The sequence below is a fragment of the Octodon degus genome, unplaced genomic scaffold (assembly GCF_000260255.1).
Source record: "Octodon degus isolate 3935 unplaced genomic scaffold, OctDeg1.0 scaffold00129, whole genome shotgun sequence".
In the NCBI taxonomy this organism is placed as follows: Eukaryota; Metazoa; Chordata; class Mammalia; order Rodentia; family Octodontidae; genus Octodon; species Octodon degus.
Genome location: NW_004524705.1, coordinates 7,447,219 through 7,460,832, shown reverse-complemented (window position 1 = coordinate 7,460,832; position 13,614 = coordinate 7,447,219). Strand labels below are relative to the sequence as shown.

Here is a 13,614-nt window from a genome sequence, read left to right as displayed (position 1 = left end):
TAAAAAAAAAATAAATAAATAAAAAAAATAAAGTTTCTTAACTTACAGATATCAGGATCTTTGCTTTTCTTTGTTTTATTACTAAGGGTGATTTCAAATCTATTGATGTCAGGAGGAAGATCACTGAAGAAACAAGGAAAAAAATAATTAACAAAATAATCTGGTGTCTGCTTGATCTTTTCAGTTCTAATGTCAAACTTAAGCATGCTAGATTTAAAACTGGATTCATAACAAATTTGATTACACATTTTTCCTATCAGTTTTAACCTCATAAACTACCAATAATTCAGGTTAGTCCTAAAAACTACTAAAAAGCATTTTATAGTTTTTGACTTGTAAGTAATGCCAACGTGTATGAATAACTAGGTGAAAAACCAACAGCACAGTACTCAACTAATGCAGGTGAACACATACAACACAGAAACAAAAACGTCGAAACAACTAAATTTGGCACCCTCTTCTGTCAGTATCAATACAGAAATGAAGTGTGGGGAGGGTAAAAGAAAGTAATGTAGTTTAGTTTAAAACAGGTCATTTAATACTTACTCAAAGACAAACTCCTCTGACCATACTGGGTTTTGCCCTTCCCTTGCATGAGTTTTCGCTACTTGGACACTATTCAGGTAGATATTACAATATGGGTTGGTAAAATGCTTTACTGGGAGTTTGTGGGCTTCTTCGATATGTAAAACAAGGCTGCTGACCTAAAGAAAACAAAAATTACTACCCCAGAACTCAAAAATTATGCATGAGGTTTCAAAGCAACAGCTATAAAATACAAAGTCAAAAACAATGACATTTCCATTTGTACAAAATTTAAGGCTTTATATTATTTTCCCTTTTATGTGACACATTACAAAATATTCATGTCTTTGAAAAGAGGAGCAAGACTCAGTTACAGCGACTAGTTAGCCAAATAGTGACCATTTATCCATTTCAGTGGAACAATGTTAAATTCAGTGAATACACTGCAAATTTCCATGAATAGGAGCCACGTTAGTAAGTTTCTTCCAAACCCTAAAGTGTCCTAATATACCTAATTTCTTCACCTATCCAGAGCAGTGATGATGAAGCTTTTAGAGCTTTCCATGATACAAGTCAGACCACATGTGTGCCACAGGTTCACCCCCATGGATCTAAGCTTATCATGGAAAAAGAAAAACCCAAGAGTGTATAAACTGCTCTTATATACATGCGAACAGAAAAGAGAAAGCCAACTTAATTTTCCATAAACAAAACTTTAAGCCAGGTTATGGTTTCAAATTAGACCGGATATTATCTAAGAGTTATGCAGTGAGTTTCAGAAACAATTACAATAGATTAAAAAGCTCAAAGGTTTACTGAGATTAGTAGACTGTAAATCAAACTACCTTTTTTTTTTTTGGCGGAACCAGGGATTGAACTCAGGCCCTTGCGCTTGCCAGGGAAGTGCTTATTCCACGGAGCCATCTCCCCAGCCCCAAAAAGTACCTACAGTTCTACTTTTTGAGATAGGACAAAATACTTTTCAGAAAAAGTGTCTGATAGTATTTTTTGTTGCCGATTTGATACTGTTATTTTAAGTGAAGTAATCCTTCACTTTTATTCAAAAGTGAGCACTAACACTAAGAAGCAGAGGCAGGTACATAAAGAACATCCTTTTTCAGAAATATTACTCCTGCTGAAGTGGAACCAGGGCTATAAAATGCCTGAAAATAACCTCTGATGAAATGTGGCCGAAAGAGATCACAAAGAAATAAAAAGAGCAGAATGACAGTGAAAACTGTGACAATTACAACAAATGCGATTAAGATTTACCTGGCGAAGGCGTTTATTAGATGTCCCTGGACTGCTTTTTCGTAAACTGCAAAATGCTTGCAGACCTTTCATCCAATCCTGTAAGAAACAACAGAGTTCAAAGAAATAATGTGATTTCTAATCACTGATTTATTTCCTCTTCTAGATGGCTGTAATTTAGTCTCACAGAATACTGAATTTTAAAAATGTCCACAGAAAGTAAAATGATAACCCACAAGTTCTATAGAAATTGAGTTTAATGGAGCCATTAGTTAACTAAAACAATGTAATTTTCATTAAAGAAATTGCCTTTCTGAAATACCTGCTCCCCAGGAAGACAGGCCTCTCTCTGTGTGGTTAAGTGAAACCTAACATTCCGCCGGAATCTATGCAAACCCTTCTGTGAGGCAAGAAGGCAAAACTGGAGGAGTGTGGGGCCTCATGGAATACGCACTGTACTCTTAACACTGGTAAACAGGCAAAAACATGTCAGGATCTGGGATTTCTACGCTTTGATTTAAAAAGTCATTTCAGCCCAATATTTAACTATGACTACGTATTTTGAATATTTAAACATGACAATGCCCCAGAAAAAGGAGAGAACAATGTAGTTATATTAAAATCTAACTTTTCACTTTGGCTTTCACATTTCCAGAAGGCTCTGCGCTTCTGCTTATTACATCTACAGTGTGTTGGCTGTTTCTGTAGGCTTGAGCTCTGTAATTGTTTAGAAAATGCCTTTAGACTATAGTAAAATGCATTTACAATATAGTAAATGCAAATCGGTTATCATGGCTTATAGAGACAGAAAAGACTCAGTCACCAAAGTCAACAGAAACGTCAACAGACTATGGAAAAAACATACAGAAATACAATATTTTAAAAGAGGCTTGAAAAAGAAACTGAAATGTCATGGAACATTTTTATTCAGAAAAAAGAATGATAAACTAACTGGAAGAGTTTTAATTTCTATTGCTATCTTGACATCTAACATTTTAAAATATTGCAAAGTTTACTAAAATGTTTCCAGCTGTATTTCTCTCGCCTAAAACTTAGGGGTACACACCTACAAAACAGAGCTGTATGTGCATTATAAATGCAATGAGTTTTTGAGCTATTTTACAAAAATCTGAAATGTCATTAAATTATAAACCAAGAACACCTCATTCATCACATATTCTTGGAGCCTAACATTACTGTAGTACGTGAGAGGCCATGCTAGATTAGTTTTAAGAACACCTGTTTCACAGCCAGGGTTGGCAAATTCTGTTCTATTTCCCAAAATGCCACTTTCTTTGATCTCTTTAACCACCTTTAGGTTCCTTCCAAAGAGTGCTAGTAGAAATATGGTTGTGTTTTTACAAAATACAGTGAAAATATTTCAGCAACATTCAAGTTTAAAGAAAAAAATGCATTTACGAGATTACAAAAAATTTTTCTTCACAGAATTACTTAAAATTTCAAGTCACATGCAGGGCACAGCCTAAGGGTTAATGCTTGCCCTTGAGCAGGCACATGTGGGCTTAGAGAGAGCACAGCAGACAACGGGCACGGAGTCTTCCTTGTCTACATGTTGGCACTTCAGATGTTTCAGCCATGGCTCCACTACTGAAGACTGGCAATGCTTGTTAGCAAAGCTAGCTGCCTTACCTCAGGACTGCACAGAGAGCACCTACACACCTTCATGCAGCAAGGCATGTAAGCAAATGTTCGCAGCGAGGCTCAGCAGCACACAACACTAAAAGGTCACTGTTAAAGGAAAGTTTCTTCCCCCACTAGCCCAGCGCTGCACTTGTTTCTGCATTTTTTTCAAAATAGATTCTGGGGTCAGCTAGATAGCTCAGAGGACTAAAAACACCTGCTTAGGAAGTACAGGGCCCAGGATTTGATCCCTGGCACCACATGCCATACCAGCCCTGCCCCAGGGCAGCCACACTGAGCCGGCCACCAGATAGGGCATGGTGGTGCATGCCTGTAATCCCAGCACTGGGAGCCTCCCAAGCTGCTAGTGAGACCTTGTACCAAATACATTAAAAATAAAAGATTCTGCACATGAAATTTCTCACTGCTTAAAATGAAAAACTGCTGAGATTTCAAGCACCTTTTTTAATTACTTTGTCTTCAACACAATAGCATTCTGCTCTACTTGTAAGAAAACGCGGGCCAGCAGGGCTATGGCGAGACAGAGCCCTTACCTCCGCCTGCTCGGGAGTCTCCCCTGCGAAGTAGAAGATATAGTGCTCTTCACTGAAGTGCTGCACGACTATCTGAAAACAGTTCGGCCTTTAAGATACAAACAGAGAGCTGCAGTAAGAAAGCTTACAGTGACTACTAAAATATTTACATGAACTTTAAAAAACACAATATTGTTCCTAACTCTTAGAGAAATAGTACTGCACTGTACTGGGTCAGTAAAGAAAAATCAGAGTAAGACATTAGAACTATGACACTGGAAATAGTAAAGGCTTTAAAGAAAGCAAAATTGTGCTAGAATTATACATAGTTTATCTTAAAACTTCTTACATGTTTTGGAAAAAAGACTAGCAATATTCCTACACCAAAAATGTCTTTACTTTAAAAAGTCCTTAGTAATTAAGAGATTGTGGTTGATTTTATTTGTTACAGTCAGTAATTTTAGGTTTTCTTTAATAAATACCATTTTCCTCATATATTAAGATGAGAACATCAACTCATATACTGCTTGTTTAACCCAATAACAATGATTAGATATTTTCTTTAGGATGCTCTACCATAAATCACTTGACACACAAGCACAGTTCTTAAATCATGTGACTAAATTCCTCATTTATATCTTTTTTGGATATGTGCTATCTTTCTAATTAAACATGAAAATGTTTGTACCATGTTTAGTGAGGGCTGCATGTCTTTATAACTCGATATATGTTATTTTTAATTTGCTGAGTTAAGCAAAAAATTTTTATGTGTTAATACTGGAGGTTGTAGCAAAACAGAATAAGTTTCATGCTTGTGAAAGATAACCATCTTTTCATGTTTTGAGAATGTTGTAAAAGTAATGCAAAGTATAAATGAAAACTTCTAATTCTGAAAATAACCTGTATCTTCCATTTTGATAAAATATAAGAAAACAAAACAAAAACCAATTGTGTAGAGAACAAAGTCTAATGACAAACTCAGGGACAAAAACGAAAACAAAAAAACTAACATAAATGTTTAAGAAAATAGGCAGGGGCCAGGGAGATGACTCAATAGAAAAAGCGCTTGCTTGGCAAGCACAAGGGCCTGAGTTCTATCCCCAGTTCCACCAAAAAAAGAAAAGAGAGAAAAAAAAGAAGCAACTATAATTCTGCCACAAAAATAAGTCTGTTTAAAAAAAAAACCTCAAATTAGAAATAAATTGGAAAATTTAAATACACATTAAAACCTCGATAAATGGGTTTAACCATATAAGTTTAGATTAGTGAACTGCAAGATCAGGAAAAAGTATGTAGCCTAAAGCAGAGAGGGAAAGAAGAGATGGAAAACTAGGTATTAGACACAAAGGGCACAGTGAAAAGATACATGTTTAACAGAAGGTACTAACAAAGACGAAAACTGACAAAAGATAGTCTCAGAAGCTCTTCAAAATCGCAATAAATTACTTAACTTTCTGGTCCTTAATCCAATCCTCAGTACCACAAAAAACAAACAAACAAATTTCTGGTAGGCATATTTTGGTTTTGCTGCTTTAAACAAGGAGCAAAAAGTGAGGGCCAGCGAGATAGCTCAAAGGACTAAGTGCCTGCGTAGGAGGCTCGATCACCGGGATCACCGGCACCACCCGCCCACCCGCCCCACGCCCAGACACACTGAGCCAGCCTAGACCAGGCACAGCAGTGCACGCCTAAGTCCAAGCTGCCTAGTGAGACCCGTACCAAATACATTAAAAAGAAAAACCTGCAAAAAGCATCCAGAGACAGGACAGACATCTCTTAAAAGTAAAAGAGAAAAGCAACAATTGTGTGACGATAAAAATACTGGAAGGCAAAAAACCACTTTAAAAGGAAATAACTCACAGTCTAAAACTTAATATGCACAAAAATGTCCTTGAGAGGTACAGATAAAACAATCCTGTCACAGTTAAAGAATTCCCAGTCACTAGAATAACTATCACTAAAATGCCTTTTAATTTGTGCTTCTATAATGATTAATATTTACAATACTGATAGTCTAAAGTTTAAAAAGCAGACAGTACTTAAGAAACTTTCTTTCTAAATAATCCTAAAAGCAATCTGGGAAACACCACACAGCTTGCAACTGGAGCCATGCAGAAAAACTACAGGCTGTGCTGTCCACGCTTGTGTCCTGAGGGTTCAGCAAGCACCTAGCCACCTACCTTCTAAAGCAAAGGTCACTTTGAAGCTAGGTCACACAAAGCATACATATCTAAAGCGTGCTACACATTTGATAATAGTAAAGAAACATTAACAGCACTGTTCCATAATTTCACCTTTTGTCCATTTTGTAATGAAACCAATGGAGATTAACCTATTCTTTATTTTGTAGATATCTTCTCATTTCCTGGAGATGTATACTGCTGAAGCTGGTTTTTTTTTTTTCCCTCACTGCTTCTCTTACTACTTCACAGTAACAAAAGCAAAGGGACACACAAATAACTGATCCTAACCTGACACACCATGGGGAGAAAGCTCTGATTCTAAATGAGACTTAGGCTTAGTTCTCATAGACAGGTTTTTCATATCAGGTTAGACATGGTTTAATTAAATATAATTCATAACTTTTAACCTTGATATGACTGTTAATAACATGAAATTGTTCAATGAATTAAAGAGCACCTAGGGGCCGGGGAGATGGCTCAGTGGAATAAGCGCTTCCCTGGCAAGTGCAAGGGTCTGAGTTCAATCCCTGGTTCTGCCAAAAAAAACACAAAAGCTCCTAGCAGCTAAGTGGTTCTTAGGTGTATCTGGGTGGGCATGTACTATCCATGGAAGTGGGCGTTCTACACTGGCAGGGGCTCTGCTGTACGTGGAAGTGAGGCTCCTCTGTGCCTGGGGCAGGGCTCCATTATACAAGCCAGCAGGCACACTATTGTATGTGAAGTGCTCCTGATACTATACATAGGTCTTGGTCCCTTCCTTAACAGACTGCTCCCTGCTCTGCTGTTCTGCAGCCACGAAGCAGCTCTGCTCTGCCACACACCTTCCCAATCTAGGAGCCTGCCAACCATGTACAAGCTCAATTAAACCTTTCTTCTTTAAGTTGTGGCTATAAGGAATTGTGTTGCGGCAATGTCAGAAAATCGATACCAGGGGTGAGGTTTTTCCTGTGACTTTACCTGACCATGTAGTTCAGAAAACTGGAATGTTGATAGGAATGCAGATAATAAAGGCCAGATTCTGGAGGTATCAATTGGAAATAAAGACTCTATCAGTATGTAAACTACAGGCCAAAATGTTACCCTTTGGCAGAAAATATGTCTACATTTTGCTCATGCCCTAGGACTCTAATGGAGAGTTGTATTAAGAGTGTTGGACTATGAGGCAGATCAGTGGACTAAGCACCTGCTTAGGTGAGCACTGGGTTGGAGCCCCAGCACCACATGCTGTGCTGACCCTGCCGCTGGGCACGTGAAGCTGGCCACTGAGACTGGGAATGGTGGCACAGGCCTGTAATCCCAACATTGGGGAGGCAGAAAACAGAATCACTGTGAGTCCGACTTGTGTAGTGAGACCCTGTACTAAATACATTTTGGAAAAAAAAAAAAAAAAAGAGAGTGGTAGACTAGTGAATCTAGAAGATCAAACTCCAAGGCAGCTAACATTCAGGCATGGCTACTGCTAGGTGTTTTTAGCTTGACTGTAATGAGCATTTGGAGCAAAAAACTGAGAAAAGATTGAAAGACTTAAATTTTGGCCTGGAAGAAACCATGTGTAAAACTGGAACCAAAGAAGGTATGGCCACCAGACAATATTAGCACCATTAAAGAGAAGACAAGTGCCTGTGCAGGGAAAAGAAGGTGACTTAAGGACTTTTCAGGATTAAGCAAAACCGCGCTCAACACAGGCTCATAGCTGAACATTGCAAACCATTCATCTGAAGAACTCTCTGGGCTGCCTGCTCAGTAAGGGCCTGCTAGGAAATTGGTTCCCCAGAATTCATTTGACTGGCCTCAACCATCCTGAGGCTTCCACAGCCACGGTCCAAGGGAGTCTAATTACATGAGCTGGCAGCCAACTGTAGCATCATCCATCCATGTAGTGCTGGTTTTATTTGCATGCTGAATGAGAGTGGCGGGATAAAGACTACTTTTACCTTGATTTCAAAGAGACAAGGAGGTCAGGCAAGAAGCCCCTGAGAGGGCGGTGTGTGAAGCTGTGGACTGAAGCCAGAAGTAGAAGAACCTAGGAAAGTAGAACGTCTGCAGAGAAGAACTGCAGGCTCTGAGTGGAGACAGCTGGAGGCAGGCCGTATGGGCTGCAGTCAGGAAGCTCGAGGGCTGAGGCTTCCCAAGCCTTCTGGACTCTGATCTGATGACCATGTGCCTTGGATGACAGACAGGGAATGACAGAGCAATGTTTGATCTGCTGTCTTTTTGGTTTGGACTGATTCTTTTTAATCCTATTTCTTGTTTTTACAATGGGAATGTTTACTGTGTGCCATTATATCGTGGGATAACATAACCTTTTTATTTTTACACAGTCTTACAATTTGCCTTGAGTCTCATCAAAGAGACCTAGACTTCTGAAAAATGCTGGACTACTGAGATTTTGTGGAGAAGGATCACATGTCTTGTCCATGAGACAGCTGTACGACGTTAGGTGGAGCTGTCAACTGACTGCTGTCTTTATTTGGAGATTAAGTGTGGTTTAAGAGGGGTACGTCTGGGTGTGAAGTCAACGGGGGTGGCTGTGATCACCGCTTCTGACACATGGACTTCAAAGGATTAAGAAACACCCAGCAGATTAGAAACCCTGGCTCGTGGATGCACATGGGTGAGCCGTGGAGATGAGGCCTTCCAGCCATCATCCCCCGGCCTCTTCTGCACTTATTTTCCAGCCACTACAACCAAGCAGGTGTGTTCACACATTTCTGCCCTGGACTCGGCCAGCCACGTGCTGACTCTCCTAAACTGAGCTAATTCACATCTCTCGTTCTTTAAATTCTGGGTGCACCAACTATCCTGTCTTAGCAACAGGAAGGATGTACTTGGTGCAGCACCTCACCGCACGGCTCTGACTCGTAGTGATCCCCTGTCTTCAGCCTCCCCGCACCAGGATTACAGGCATGTGCCACCACGCCCAGACCTGGTCTCTGAATCAGCACGCCCCAGGGGCATGCAAAGAAAGATGTTTTAACATATTTTCAAATTTTTTAGTTGCCTTCAATAAGAAACTGCATAGAAATCAAGCAATGACTTTATAGCAAATGGTAAATATATATTTATTGCTTTTCTTTACACCTGACAAACCGTTACTGATATGAACCAGTATAAGAATAACTTAGTCTCTTTAAACATACTTCAGATATCTGATCTACCTTTAACTCTAGTGAAAACAAAAGTCCATATTACTAGAAAAATTAAATTTTCTAGTAATATGGACTTTTAATACCATACACTGATTTTCAGTCTAAACATCTGTTCGGGCCGGCCAAATAGCTCGGCGGATTAAAGCACCTGCAAACCCTGGTCTGCGGGCCAGCCCTGCCCCATGGGGGGCACTGAGTGGGCAACTGAGACTGGGCGTGGTGGTGCGCACCTGTAATCCCAGCTCCTGGGAGGCTGTAAACAGGCAGATCACTATGAGTCCAATCTAGTAGTGAGACCCTGAACACCCTGTAGAACCATCCCTAAAATACAAAATAATAATAATAATAATAATAATAATAATAATAATAATAAACACCTGTTCATATAAGATATGTCAAAATAATATTAAAGGATTTTCTTTCTCTTTTGATTTTTTATTTATTTATTTATTTATTTATTTATTTATTTATTTTTTTGCGGAACCAGGGATTGAACTCAGGCCCTTGCACTTGCCAGGGAAGCGTTTATTCCACTGAGCCATCTCCCCGGCCATAAAGGACTTTTTTAAACTTGCTGATGTTTATCATGTCAGTGCTCCCATAAGACTCACACTGTTCAAAGTAGAGAGGGCACTATTGAATTACTTTTAACCTCACTTTTTTAAGACTGAATTTCTGCTTTGAATCAACTGTCAAAATACATTATTTTTTGTGCAGTAATTTTTCAAGGAAGTTAACTCTTCAATAAAAACTCTTTTACAAAGTAAGAATCATATATAACAAAGAATTTCCCTGCAAATCAAACTTTTAATTAAAACAACTCTTCTTTTGCACCACTACTATACTTCAATATCAAACAGCAAGTGTTCTGGTTGCCTTTCTTCATATAAAACTGAAGAACACATGCAGCTGAGCATCTTGGATTTTACTAGGGCCTCTATCTTTATGCTTTTTAATACGGAATTCAATTCTACACAGAAACACATACATAGGACTACCTCCAAACTGCTATTTTCCAAAGGAATCCTTGATGAAAACCTCCCCATCATTCATGAGAGCAATGACATTCCCAAAGATTTTGGTTTCAGAGTCTTGATTTACTATATGGAATACTTTATCCTGAACAGTTCTGGAACTTCTCTGAATGCCAGCAATTTTCTTCCCAAGTATTACAGTAATCATTAAATTCAGTATATGCATCTATGTCATAATATACAGTGTACATACAGTATATCATTCTGCAGTGATCCTCTTTGGATATTTTAAAACCTACCATGTGATTCACAAATGCATTTACTTATAACCCTACCATAGCATTATCTACTACTATTTCAAAGTGGTATCTCTTCTCTTACTTTTATTCTTGGCCATAAACAGAATTAGCAGTTTCCATGCAGACTGGTAAAACAAGTAATTCTCCAACTCTGTGTGAAGCATTTTTGCTTCAGCTTTAACTATTAATTGCATGATTTCAAAACAAGCTTTCCAAGTTTAACATGATACTGTAGGAACATATCTATGAGAAGAGAGGAAGGGGTGAGAGAGAAGACACTTTCTCATTTGGAGTTTGCAACTCGGCTGTTCTCGTACGTGGTACGGTGCCAGCCTAATGGTCGTGGCACCACTGCCTTCTTTGGTGACTTATGCAAAGATAATGTAGGGGTGAAGAAGGCATTTTATTTACTGGGCTTAGCAATATAAGTTTAGTATTTTTTTTATTTAGTAGCCTAATACATGGGTACAATTTTTTAAATTAAGAGCGTTATTTTTAGCTTGCAAATATGACTTTATAATATTAATCACCCAACTACCCTTTATGCTGGTTTTATAAATAAAACAGACTATAAAGAAGTAACAATAAAAAAAAAATCTAGGTTCAAGAATTCACATCTGAGGCTGGGGAGAGAGCTCAGTGCAATGAGTGCCTGCCTGGCAAGCACAAGGCCCCGTTAGATTGCTCTGGTGCCACAAACAAACAAACAACAACAACAAAAAAGAGTTCACATCTATTTTACAAAAGCAGTAAAATAATTTTAACTTGTATTAATAGAGAATGTAAAAAATTAAACAGTTTGTGAATCAGTGCACAAAGTAACATCACTGACGGCTGGCTGACAAGAGTCTAGACTAAGTAATATTCAGAGTAAAAGGGTAATTTAAAAAGGAATACTGAAGTACAACCACCATAGAGAGTTTACTGTCTGCAAGATATATGCCTATTCTTTTACCCCAATAAAATAAAAAGGTAGAGGAGCTCAAAGAGGAAGCCCTATAATTTCAACATCACAGTGTCTGACATGTGAAGTCTGGCTTATCGCTTTTACCCTAACACGTCACATAACCACTGGCTGTATCTCACAGACTTCTACAGTGCTCCTAGAACATGCTGCTTGAGAAGCTCTGATTATCTATCCAGACGAACCCAAAGCTGTTCTCCTGGACTCTGCTTGAGAGGCATCTATTTCACACTAAACTCCTACTCCATACTCTCCACTCACAAAGTCTGGCCAATGAACACCCAAAAGGATTATGTTTAATGTGTGTGTACTGAACAAATATGTAGCACTGATGTAGTAGGAATTATAAGTAACCTAGTGCTGATTAAAGCACACAGGATGGTGGCAGTAGCTGCACACTGTCTTCATCTGGGTTTGTTCATGCCTTTCTTCCAGAAATTCTAGACAAGTTGCTTCTCTGACCCTGTGGTCACTGCCACTATTTCAGTATTAATGGTTCCCCAAGCTCAGTTTATTACAGACCCATAGCTGTTGTGTTGCTCTGGATGGACGTAAAAGAAATAAATGACCTTATAAGCCTCTAGCTGGGGAAGATGGGGCCCAGCAGCCTGACCTCGTCCCTGGACTAAGCCCACACAATTCTGCCCAGTAGAGGAGCTCATGGTACAGCACGAGCCAGAGGCTGGAAAGCAAGCACCCACACCCACCTCCTCCCCTTCCGTGCACCAAGACTCTCCCCAGCACGCCCCCAACGGTGAGGGAAGCATGGCCTGGCAGTCCTGTGGCACCATGGCTGTTGCAAGGCTGGTCACACCCTTCAAGAGTCCACAGCCCTTCAAGACCAGTGCAGTAAGACAACAGGGTCAGTTCTCACACCACCACACTTGTCTGACATGCTGCGGCCGGCTCAAGGTGACGAATGCCAGAATGTAAGTCTGGCATTGTCCACATAATGCCAGAGCAGGTTCAGAGACTCCGCTCAGTGGTAACGGCCAAGGATGATGGGCTGCTGGTTTCTGCCTGGTCTTGGCTTTCCCAGCGGCAGACTGAGTCTACGACTGAATCCAAGAGAAAGTCCTGCAATTACTTGTGCCTTGGCCCTGTTTTGGTTTATATCTAGATGCCCTACCCTTGAGGTCTCATGAGCTCTTAAATGCAACTTGGGGGTGAGTGGATCACGGGCTGTGATGATCACCAGTGGATGAGTTTATAACTCCATGTGACAACAGGAGGTGGCCCCTGGTTGAAGAGGGTGGGTCACTGGGGGGTGTGGCCTCAAAGGTCCTCCGCCCATTCTCTGCTTCTTCCTGCACTCTGCTTCCTGGCTACCATGTTATGAGGAGCCCTGCCCTAGCATGTGCCCTGCAGACATCACACCAAGCAAAGAAGGAGACTTCTAACATCCGTGCCAAAATAAACTTCTCCTTTTAGTTGTAGATGTTGGATATTTTATCCTTTCAACAAAGAAAGTAACCAAAACAAACTGCCAGCAGTTAAGGTCTTTCTCTAAACGGTGCTCCCCTGTGTTGTGGTCACTAAAGGCTGGTGTTGGGGAGAGGGCGAAAAGCTTGAATGAAGTACTCATAGGTTTATTAGTAGTTGCAAAGAGAACACTGCTATACACAGACCAAGAAGAAGTCCTGCTATAAGAAATGTCATTCTCAAGATTTCTACCTAATACAATGGAGTAGAACTTCATACATAGATTACCCTAAACAAGGAAAACAGAAATCATTCTATTAACATTTTTAGATGATCCTATGCTTTTATAAAAATTGGTTTTGTTATGCTTTAAAATGAATACACCCTCTATTTTACTATTAAAATAATTCCAAAAGAAAAACAAAACCAACTTCTTACCTTCCAAAAAGACTATCGTGAACAACATAGACAGAACATACACTGAGATCTATTAATCCTTTTGGTTTTGTAGCCCGTTTTTCACTTTCAAAATAAATAAGTTGAGCATCACTGCCCTCTAAGATAAAATATAAATTCTTCCAACGTTTTCCTTTGCCTGTTAAAAAATAACATTATTTTTCCTTAGTCAAACAATGAACTCTAAAATCATATTAGAATGCAAAAAAATGCTAAA

General features: G+C 39.4%; 1 protein-coding gene across 1 annotated transcript in view; it reads right to left on the bottom strand.

The window, feature by feature from the left end:
• Positions 1-13,614, bottom strand: part of Rasa1 (RAS p21 protein activator 1) — an 86,089-nt gene that overhangs the window by 15,080 nt on the left and 57,395 nt on the right. The window contains exons 11-15 of the mRNA XM_004640940.2: positions 13,380-13,536; positions 3,972-4,059; positions 1,798-1,875; positions 547-704; positions 47-123 (exon numbers count right to left, since the gene is read on the bottom strand). Coding sequence (XP_004640997.1) covers positions 47-123; positions 547-704; positions 1,798-1,875; positions 3,972-4,059; positions 13,380-13,536 — 558 coding nt within the window. The remainder of the gene's footprint in view (positions 1-46; positions 124-546; positions 705-1,797; positions 1,876-3,971; positions 4,060-13,379; positions 13,537-13,614) is intronic.